We start from the raw sequence: 12,076 nt of genomic DNA, 5'->3' as shown, positions 1-12,076 counted from the left end.
AAGATGACCTATAAAGCAACAAATATTTTCACATATTATGGACACCCAGACCTCTGAATAATATTTCTAATATTCAGTATCAGCTGAAATAATAGCTGAACCAAGAGATAAAGAAGCATTATATTTATTGCTAGCTCTCACCTTCAAATCCCACCTTCTCCAGAAGGTTAAGGGGATACCACATAAGTGGCTTGTTGCCAACAGGCAGCATAGCTTTGGGGGTGTTGTATGTCAGATCAGTCATACGAGAACCCCCACCCGCCGCCATCAGCACCGCTTGGAGCTCCATGTCTGCTGCAGATGGCTATGAGAGGAGGGGACATTGTAACTGAAAACGTATAACATACAGTACTGACCACAGGTGTAGACTTAGTACTTCAACAAATTAATGCAGCACTAAAATACTGTCTATAATATTTGTGTATAATACTCTGTAAAATAGTATATAAAAGCACAAAGTGTAAATTATGTTCATATTAGCAATAATGTGAGTTCCTAAATGTAAATGGACACCATGGGTAAATGGGCTATTGTACATCAGTTCAATATAGCTCATGCACAAGAGCACAAACAGATCCTTGTTAAAGAAGTAAGTCTTTTTATTACTTTAATTACTAGTTTTTAAATGCATTTAATGCTACTGTTATGTTCATTTTAAATAAAGTGTGTTCAATGTACACATATAACATACTGATGATGCTGTGTGCCTCAGCTATATACTCCAATCAGTCTTCCAAGTGACACTCCCTCTGCTCTACCCTGTTTACCTTATTCAAAAAGTCTTAGCTCACACTAGCCAAGATTGCAGGTGGCCAGTCTAACAGAAGGCTAACACAGACAGACAATCAATAATGCTCACATCCACATCTATCGTCAATTTACAAAAACCAATTAAGCTAACCCCATGAATATCTTCAGACTGTGGGAGGAACACAGAGAACATGAAAACTCCACACAGAGAGGCCCCAGCTGGCTAGCACACAGGAAGCTAATGACAGAAGGTTAGCAGTTTAGAGGCATTCCAGACCTGCTTCAGATGCTTAGTAGTTTGTGAAATTGCAATTTGTGGTCACGTGAACTGACACAACTGACAAGCTCTCTATGATTCATTTACTCTCAAGCCTGTGTGACTGAACAGTGATGCTAGACGGATTTCATTTTACAAAGTCAGGACATTAATGTTAGGGATCAGTGGACTCCTACTCAAAAGACTGAAACTGTGAATTCCCTAAAATACTAGTATCATCATTATGATCATCAAGAACTGTATTTTTCTGTCTTTCATGGTATTGGGTTGATGTCACTAATGAGATCTCGTTGCTGATGGATGAGCACAGGAGTTAGCTTCTAACATTTCTGAATGTCATGATCATGCTGGCAACTAGGGCATCAAAACAACCACAATAATACCAGTATAAATTTCACACGATACAAAAATGTCTTATCGCAAGTTTCTTGCTATAGCAACGCCATGCATTTACATTCCCTAGTGCACACGACGACAATGGGACAAGACTAGGCATCTCTATGAGTGAGAGTCAATGACGGTTTATTATAAACAAAAACCATACTTTGCAAAATATCGTAGTTCCCACTAAAAGCGAAAACAACAAACATATTTCAGCACTTGGAGCAAATACACATTGTACAACCAGGCTATAAAGTAGAAGATACAGTGCAAATGTAAACAAATGGCTCCACCGAGGACCACTAGCTGTTCTCTAAATGCCAGGGAGAACAAACAGTGGATGGAAATTACATATGTGGTTACATAGTGGAATAAGCAGGACTTTAAGCAGCTGGTTAAAAGGCTGTTGACCCAACATACAACATCCAAGAATGTAATGCTATGTAATCACTACTTCAGTATCGTGCTGGTACTTCTGGTAACCGAATAGATTCATACTTCAATAAGTCACACTTCAATCAGCATTATTGTTGGGTCTTTACCTTAAAATATAAAGCACCTTGAGGCAACTGTTGCTGAGATTTGATACTATATAAATAAAATTGAACTGAATTTAAATTAGCGTTTCATCAATGGAAAAGAAGAATGGAAAATACACTTTATTTACAGTGATGCTGATGCCTGCAAGCATCACTAAAATCTTGTTCAGAATTATTTTCTATATCATCAGTAATACTGTTATTGCAAGTTTCACTGAAATACTGTGATTTGATTTTGAAGTTATACCGCTCAGCCCTACTGGCAGCACACAATCTGCTTCATTCACCTTCATACCAAGAGCATGCACAGCTTAATACTTGTTGAATAGACTCCTAGTGTCTTTTTTTCCCAAGCATTCAGTGGTATCGACCTTCAACACTATGATACCAGTGCATCACCAACAAGTTTGCACAACTGTGCTTCATTATATGTAAACAAAGATGCCTGTGCTTTATTGTAACGTACAGGCACCTATGGTTGAAAATGAGGAAAAAAAGAGGATGAATCTGCATATTGTGTTTATCATGATGAAATATGACATCTAAAATCACGTAGTTATTTGACTCCCACAGTCACAGCTTTCTTAGTCTCAGTACAGCGTGTGCTTCACACAGCGCCTGCTCTCCTGAACGTTTATATCCAACATACATCATGTCATCGCTGTAGTAACCACTAGCGCCAAACTGGCATGTGTGCTCAGGACATACCCTGTTGACCGAGAGCACACCCATGCTTTAAAAATTATTTTGAATTAAGAATTAATTCAAAGCCGAAGCACTGAGATATAAAACTTTACCTACCTGTCAGAATCCCTCCGAGCTGTTCGGCTGCCTGGAAATGACAGCGGTGCTAGACGCATGTAACTTGCCGTCAGTGTTGTTAGCACTCGGCTAAGGACTAGCAGCGAGCAGTAAACGATGCCGCTTTTTTAGAGATAGATTACAACCAACCGGACACGTTTCTGAAAACCGACAGGTAACTTAAATACAAGTAAATAACAGATATTAGATTTCTCGCCAAATAATTTAACAGTAATTACGCAAAAGACGCTAAGCAACTAGCATTTTAATGATGACACCTGCGTGCCTTTAGTGAAATACGTCCGTGCGGGAAACTACTTCCTCTGTAGTATGGTTCCGATCAGAGAATAGAAAAACTAGACCATGATTTGTCATAGACTAAAGTTTTTTACAGACAAGGGGAAAAGGAGGAATAGGTATGGTTGAGAAGAACAGATCTGTTTAAAAAGAAAATAAATCTTCACTCTGCTAGGGTATAATATCATCATGCTGGCAAGCTAAACTATGATTTATACTAAATTAATTCGAGTGATGATGATGATAATTGTTTTACATTATTAAACAGATAAAGAATATTCTTTTTTTTTTAAAGCTATAGTACAAGGAATTACAAATGTTCACACATTGTAAAAATGTGCGCAGATTAGCGGCCAGAAGCCAAACAGCAAAAGCTTAGAAAAATCCCAATTCACAGAGCTGAGACGTAACAGCAAATTGAGCTTGGGGAATGTGGCTCTGGTTTTGTTTGCTCTGGCCAGGAGATGAGCTTGACTGCTCGTTACTGCCTGCTCAAAGCCAGGCAAGCACGAGAAGGGAGGGAAGAAGGAGAGAAAAAGAAAACAACAAAGAGACGAAGAGGCCTGACTGCCTGTTGTTGCCTAAACACCATAATGCTGAAACTATTGAATGCAATTTCTCCACCGTGAATGGTGATTGCTGAAAAAGTGGGTGTCTAGCTGCATTTGCTGTCTGTGAAGCAGTGCAGAAGAGCCATGTAGACAAATAACAAAAGAACAAACTCTAAAATCAAACAATCCCATATGCTATTTATCTTATAAAACACACTTTAACGGACATATGATCATTTCTGTTTATCATCTTCATCTTCTTAAGCCTGCAAGGTGTTGCCAGTAGGCAGGTGGCATCTTTCTCAGTTCATATCAAGGAATCTGGGAAAAATTAGAGTGTATATATAAAGGTGTGTGTGCCACAAAAAAAGGCCACAGTAAAAGTCAAATAAAGACCACAAAGATTGCTTAACTTAGCTGGTTAACCACAGGGAACTGAAGTGTGTGAGACATTAGAGAACTTGGCTAGTTACAAGAAAAGCTCAAACAGCAAGAAAGCAAACATGTCTAAAAGGATATCAAAGTTGTTTTTTGTTTGTTTGTTTGTTCTTGTAATAATAATAATAATAATAATAATAATAATAATAATAATACTAAAAAACGGGGTTAGTATAGAAGTTTTTTGTTTGATGTCATCTGCACATTACTTGAGTTTTCCTGTATAGTGGATGTGATATCCTTGTGATGGTGTTGTTCTCATAATAATGTTGTGTTGTAAAAGCTTCGGAATTTTGTGATGACACAAAAAAGTGTTTGTCTACATAAAACTCTCTTCTGGAATAAATGGTAAGTGTGTTTTTTTTTTAATAGCAATAGATAACTTCTTGGCTAATGCTAACTGATTGCTCAGACAGTGTGATTGGCCAGTTGATGAGATGTGCATGTGTTGTATGCTAAGTTCTGTATTACTTAAAAATGTAATTAAGTACAAAGATTTTACATGGCTCAGCTTCTCTCCTCCTCCCCTCAGACATCAATGTTTCTTGCTTATGCTTTCCATACTTCTACATTCATATTCATGTTTCTTTATATTATTGCTTTTCAAGGTTATTAAAGATCTCAATAACTGTCATTTTAATCTCTCTATTTTTAATGCAGCTTTGACTGACTATAGAAAAAAGGAAGCTTTTCAGCAAACTCTGGTTTTCTTGCAGAAAGGTTTCTAATAGGCTTTGTCATTATATACTGCCCTAAGGATATCCTTCCATACACATAGGGACAATGCTATTGAACAATCTCTCTCTTCATTTAGCATGTTCATTGTAAGGAGGAGCCCTACAGAGACACACTGTTTATCACGGTTTGACTTCTTTGATATATGTGGGGAAAACGGGGGAGAAGAAAACAGAATTGAAAAATGAGACTAAAGAGGAATCACATATAAATTAAAAAAAATTCCCTGAGCGTATGTATTTTGCATATTTTCAAAAAACGCTTTATTTGTCAGAAATGAAGACATCCGACTGAGCGGTTAGAGGAAGACAAAATGAAAAAAGGTCCAAAACAGAATGCCACAACTCCGAGACAGAACCAGATGGGAATATGCATGCAAACAGACATGGAGACAGTCATGCAGGTCTAATCGTTGAGTGACTTGAAATGGAGCCCTAAGATTTCCTCTGATTTCCTCTCCCTCCTTGGCTCTGTTGCAGCATCTTGTAAATCATTCTCAGTTCACTGAAACAAGCCAGTTGGATTAGCTTGGTTTAGATCATAAACATTTGTAGCACAGACCACCCAGCGAGAGAACAGAGCCAAGGCGAGAGTCTGTGTGAGTGTACATGCATGGGTGTGTTTGTGTGTGTGTTTGAAGCCTCCCTCTGAGTTTAGAGGTGGGTACTGCAGAACATACAAAGTCACACACACACACACACACACACACACACACACACACACACACACACACACACACACACACACACACACACACACACACTTATACTGTGGTTTGTGTTTGCTCCACTTCCAGGGCCAGTGCTCTGTGGGGCCCTTACCACTGCTATGGAAACTAAAACCGGCACGTTCGCCCAGTCAGTGTCAGAGATGAACGCACATGCTCACAGTTCAAAGATTAAGATGTCTCACTGTGGCAGAGATGCAGAAACTGTTTTACATTCCTTTGGGGATGTGATTCATTTTTTTTCTTCTAATTTACTGTGAATACACTTTAGTTTATTGCATGCTAAAACCTCCCTCTTGTTATGAAATACTTCACAAGATCCATTGTCACTGTTTTATTGGACTGAAACCCAGAATGCAAATTTGTTCATCATCAGCCTCAAAACCAGCTGTGAAATGTTATATTTCAAACAACTGTGATATAAAGTGTGTTTTTTGGGGATTCGCAAATAAATGTCATTTTTTTTTCCACCTGACATTCAACAGTCTGCGTCACTAGATCTTTGAAATTCATTCCTTTTCACTTGAACACAGTTGGAGTAATTCTTTTCTTGTTTCTCTCTGCTTTCAGGAGGGATCTGAGAGCCAAGCTGGTGTCAGAACCAGGAAATATCTGGGTTGGGTTTTGAGAAGCCAGAGTGGGAAAAGCTGGACAACTCCCTGCTGCAGGGCGCTGGCACTTTTCTCTGTAAGATGCTGTTTGAGGGTCTCTATAACCCATCTGACTGTGTATGTTATCCATTTGCATCCCTCCCTGTTGAGCTACAATACTGGCAATTGTTGTCTATCGCTCTGCCACATTTTCCATTACGAGACTCCGTATTTACTCAATTATAAGACAATTCCTTTTTTCTGAAAATTACATGTAAAATAGTTGTGGTCTTCATGAATCTGAGGGTAACTGTTGGATCTTCGGTAACAGAGTACAGCAGCTTCAACTGTTAAAAGTGAAATGATTATATTTTTAAAAAGCGTGCTGCAAATGCAGAGGCTGTCATTGTCAAGTTTGTAAAGGCCTTTCTCGATCGTCTCTGTGCGATAAAGGCTGTACAGGAAGACTGTTTTAAAGATCTACTAAGGTGGTAACAGAGGAAGATTAATATAGACTTATACAGGAAAAGTCCTAATGGAAGAGGGAGGATTTTGCAAGAAGAAAAGAGAGTTTGAACATATCATCTGAACTGCAGCTCGCTTTCTGCGTCTGTGTGTGTCTTTGCTTGGCCACGTTCTGTTTGATGGACTTTCTGGGAGGTCTGTTACCCACACAGGGCAAACATGAACAGACACACATGCACACACACCTTTATATATACACTCTATAGCAATAAAAACAAAAGTATATGGAACATTTTGTACCTTTTGTTTAGAGATCATTCATTTCAAATCAGTCTAATTGATACCTTTATATTGGGGATGAACACCAGATCATTACATTACACTGCTGAACTGTGTTACGATAAGATAACCTTTATTAGTCCCACGCATGGGAAATTTGTTTTGTTATATATTATTTAAATATAAAAAACATGGATTTTTTATAGACTACAGTATTATAACCAAAATGTGCAACAAACAGATGAACAAAAATCACGTCATCATAAATTACAACTTACCCCCCCCCCCCCACACACACACACAGTTTTCAAGTCCTAACTCTGTAACTAACTCTGTAACTAACTCTGTAACTATCCTAAAAAGCAAAAGCATAAATGTACAAAATTAATAAATCACTTTGCTGTTCTTTTGGAACATTTTGTGGGTAAGCGATGACTCAGCTATGGATTTAACTCTTTTTATGTATAAACCTGTCGCATTTTATGGACAACACACCCAAAATATTTGGTCATGTTTGATCTCTCTCGACCTGGTTGCCTTCCTGTTCAGCAGAAAAAAAGAGGACACACACACACACACACACACACATGCGTGCACACCCACATGTATGCATCACGCACTTGCAAAAATCGTCTTTTCAACCGAAATAAATGTTTATAGCATTCCAAACATTTTGTGTGTGAGACAGTATGTGTGGTCCTGTCTGCACCTAGCGTGTGGTTTGAGGTTAAGGTGTTTGTCTGCTGGTGTTTGAGCACGCCAGTAATGTGTGTGTATGTGTGTGTGTGTGAGAGAGAGAGAGAGAGGATCAGAGAGATGTAGAAATGGAGAGCAAGAAACACTAGTGTTTGTGTTTGAAAATGGGAGCAAGGCAGAGAGAATTAAGGAAAAAAACACTGTCTGGGGTATTTTATTGTAGCCATTAAATTACTGAATTCACTAAATTTACTAATTCACTAAATTGCTAATAAATTTAGCCATTAAAAAGCTACAATATAAGAGAGATACACTTAGTACTGGCCAAGACTTAAACAATATGAGTGCTTGTAAAGTCTAGTATTGTAGCAATGTCATACACAGGGATCAAGTTGCAAATTGACAAAATCAGTCATACACAAGAGCAATAAAGAAATGCTTTAATGTGATAAGTTGCAGTTGCCCACAGTTTTGCATTCATATGTCTCAAATATTTTTCTTTGTCTAAGAAAAAGCAAATCAAAATGAACTTTAACAGGTTAAATGTTTGGCCTAAAGGTTTAATGAGCATTTACCTTTTTTTTGTTAAATATGTCTCACGTCCTAAAAATAGCTGTCCTAGAACAGCACGGCGCGAAGACACTTCAATTCAGGTTCATTTATATAACATCAAATCACAGCAACAGTTACCTCAAGCCACTTTATACCACAGTATAAAGACCCTACGATACTCTGGTGAAAGCCTCAACAATCAAGTGAGCTCCAATGTGCAAACACTTTGTAACGGTGGGAAAGAAAAACTCCCTTTTAACAGGAAGAAACCTCCAGCAGAATCAGGCTCAAGGAGTGGCATCCATCTACCTCGACCCACTGGGGAAAAAGAGGAGAAAAAGAGAGGAGAAAAAAAAGGCCAAAGGAGACAGGGCAAAACACAAAATTTACAGACGTTGCGATTGAAGGTCTTGCACTATTTGGGCATTAAAAATATCCACCGTGTTCATAGTCACCCTCATGATAGTATACAAGGGGCCTGAGAAGTATAGTCCATTGTAGGAAGTTTCAAGTGCCCACCATGGCCTTAATGGGGCCACCATATACTGTAAACAAAGGTGGACATTGCTTTGCCATCTGAAAAGTTAAGCAATGCAGAAGAGTGTTAAAGCTTTGCTTCGTTCCTCGTGACCAGTACTCATATGACTGAGGTGGCTGTAGCTCAGGAACAGTAGGTCGTGTACCAATCAAAAGGTTAGTAGATCAGTTCCTAGCGCTTCCTGTCCATGTGTTGAAGTATTCTTGGGCAAGCTACGATGCATTCATAGGACTGTGTGTGTGAATGTTAGATAATAGTGTTAACGTCCAGCTAAAAGCAGTGTGTGTAATTGGGTGATTGGGACTTGTAGTAGAAAGCCCCTTTGAGTGCTCAAAAGTGAGTAGAATGTATAATATATATATATATATATATATATATATATATATATACATATACGATATATAAGTACCAGGCCATGTACCATAAAGAAGTTGGAGTGTGTAGAAAACAAACTATCAGCTTAATTGATTTGTAACCTTACTATAAGTTTTTTGTGATGAGATCTTGGTCTCCATATGCTACTTTCAGCTCCTCCGATGTCAATACAGCACGTTTGATTTGGTAGAGTTTTATACCTGATACCCTTCCTGACACAACCCCAAAGTGGGATTTGTGTCTGATTGGAACTCACCAGCAACCACTAGCCTATGGAGCCATAGATTATAGTCTCCATAGGTAGTTTCTTAACAGGGCATGATGTTATTTTGATAAATGATGGTCATACTTTCTCTACAATGTTCAGTAAAGCTGGGTGTGTTTTAGAGTGTGGCAACATTGTGACTGAAAAGTCACTACAGTATGGGAACAAAGTTTCTAACCAAAATGGGAGTCCACAAACCAATGAGTGACATCACAGTAGCTCCATCTTTTATATGTAAGTTATGTGATCTAACCACTGAAGGAGAGACACACAGCTGGGGGTGATTGGTTTTGCAGTGACGCTCATTTGCTTCACAACAACAGTCCCATCAAGGTGCTTTGTATTGTAAGACCCTGTAGTAATAAAGAGAAAACCCCAACAATCAGATCCTCTTTGAGCAAGCACCTGGCGACAGTGGAAAGGAAAAACTCCCTTTTAACAGGAAGAAATGTCCAGTAGAGCCAGGCTCAGGGAGGGGAGGCCATGTGCCTTGACCAGTTGTGGCTAGAGACAGGACAAAAGACATGCTTGGAAGGCAGCCAGAAATGAATATTAACTAAAGAGTAAATGTGGAGAGGTGTATAAACACATAGTGAGTGAAAAAGGTGAACCTAATCTTGAAAATAGAGAGGGTGTCTGCCTCCCGAATCCAAACTGGGAGCTGGTTTCACAGAAGAGGGGCCTGAAAGCTGAAGGCTCTGCCTGAGCCACAACTAAGTAAGCCCGCAGTCTGAGACCGAAGTGCTCTATTGGGGTGACACGGTACTAGGGGGTCTTTAGGATAAGATGGGGTCTGATTATTTGAGATCTTGGATGTGAGGATTTTAAATGTGATTCTTGATTTAAGACAGAGTCAGTGAAGAGAAGCCAATATAGGAGAAATATGCTCTCTCTTTCATGTCCACGTCAGTACTCTAACTGCAGCATCTTAGATCAATTGAAGGCTTTTCAAAGAGTTTTTAGGACACCATGATAATAATGAATTACAATAGTCCAACCCAGAAGTAATAAATGCACAAATAAGTTTTTCAGCATCAGTCTGAGACAGACTGTTTCTAATTTTGGAAATATTTCACAAATCCAAGAAAGCAGCCCTGCATATTTGTTTCATTTGCACACTGACGGGCATACCCTGCCAATGGATTCACAACCTATGGACTGAAGAATGTGCAATGTGTGACCATTTTTACAGTCTCATTCTGTAAAACAGTAGTAATGCCATAATAGCACACCATGCCTCTCTGGCAGTTTACAAATGTCTGTTAACTCCCCAAACAACTGTTACACCAGGCACTATAAAATACATGGAAACAGTTGTTTGCATTTAGAGACTATTATACAAGTAAATAGAGCAAAAAAACATAGATGTGGGTATTTTCACACATACAAAGGACCACACACACAAATATCGCTGAAAGGGCAAATGAGTGCTGATATAAATGATACTACTGGTACCACTGGACACATCATTACCTATACTTGTTTTTATAGGTGACTAAATGAAGCCTTTGATGGTACGCTGTCTGGTTTTTGTGTTTTTCAACCCGATTTGCATCAAGTAACGCGGGAGCATGTTGGTGTTCAGCTGTTTCCAGCACACTTAGTGTCAGTGCCAGTAAGGAACTGTAATCTTGAGTCTTTCCTCTTTTATGTGATGCTTATCTTTGGCTCTTTCTGTTTTTTAGCACTCCAGATGCACGGCTTTATGTGTCTCTCAGAGTTTGATCCACCACTTGAGTTGGAGCAGATATATCTGAAGAGCTTGTTTTCCCAGTTCCTAGAGGATTAATCATAATAGTCATCCCTCCAGTGCCACCATGAAGTTGGTGTCATTACTTCTGAAATGTGAAATCCCTATTATCCATTTTAAATATAGAGATTTATTGAAGAGCTTCACTACATCCAGGATGTCTAAATATCCATAGCACAAAATGTATTTTGCCAATAACAGTGCCAATTTATTTGTCCAGTGTGGACAAATAAATTGTAACTTTAAATGATTGCCTATATGTGTGTGCTCAAGGATAACTAGCTTTTTAAAAAAGTGTTTGCATGGATTAGCCCACACACAAGGCCATATAACTGTATGGGTGTATGTGCATGATACAGACAGTGGGAGATTGAAGGAGGAAGGAACAGCAATCCTGCAATTCTGCACGGGAGGCTGTGTATCATTTCAGGGCTTTCTGTATCAAAAAAATAGTGCACATGCCTGCTCACGCATATGCACACACACACACACACACACACACACACACACACACACACACACACACACACACACGCACGCACACACACACTTAGATAGGTAAAAGCATCTGCTCCAGATGTTTAGAGTATTTTGTTTCAGTGAAGGTATTGCAGCCTCACATCGGAGAGGAGATAAATCACAGTGCTGGACAGCAGCGAAGACACTTTTAGAGGCATTTCTAAACCCACCGCATTCACTTGGTTCCCATTTGGCAATATTCACAGATGCCATTTGGAATGACACTCACACACAGACAGCGGCAGTACACAAGGCCGATTATTTTCAACGCTACCCGTAAAACTTTACTTTCAGTTGTGAGGGAAAGTATAAAATGGAAATGTTGCACCAAATAAAGGCTCTACTGCCATTTATAGACTCAAAATTACATTCCTATCACTCTGACGTGATGTAACGAAACAGATACGCTTCTGTGCATCCTTAAGTGGATCAGACCGTCCAGCATCGCGAGGGACTCATCAAGAGCCAGTATTTTTCTTCCTCTGTTGGATAATAGTTTATGAGACACCAGCTGAGCAGCCTCAGACCTTCTCTGATGTGGGGAGGGATTC

General features: G+C 39.1%; 1 protein-coding gene across 1 annotated transcript in view; it reads right to left on the bottom strand.

Annotated features, from left to right (window-relative positions):
* Window positions 1–3,050, bottom strand: part of eif2b3 (eukaryotic translation initiation factor 2B, subunit 3 gamma) — a 35,348-nt gene extending 32,298 nt beyond the window's left edge. Inside the window, exons 1-2 of the mRNA XM_040021773.1 lie at window positions 2,749–3,050; window positions 142–304 (exon numbers count right to left, since the gene is read on the bottom strand). Of these exons, the coding sequence (XP_039877707.1) occupies window positions 142–289 (148 nt within the window). The 5' untranslated portion in view covers window positions 290–304; window positions 2,749–3,050. The remainder of the gene's footprint in view (window positions 1–141; window positions 305–2,748) is intronic.
* Window positions 3,051–12,076: the final 9,026 nt, after the last annotated feature.

Source organism: Simochromis diagramma, unplaced genomic scaffold (assembly GCF_900408965.1).
Source record: "Simochromis diagramma unplaced genomic scaffold, fSimDia1.1 OVJJ01000205.1, whole genome shotgun sequence".
NCBI lineage: Eukaryota > Metazoa > Chordata > Actinopteri > Cichliformes > Cichlidae > Simochromis > Simochromis diagramma.
The sequence above is the reverse complement of the archived record's forward strand: the minus strand, read 5'-3'. Positions and strand labels throughout refer to the sequence as shown.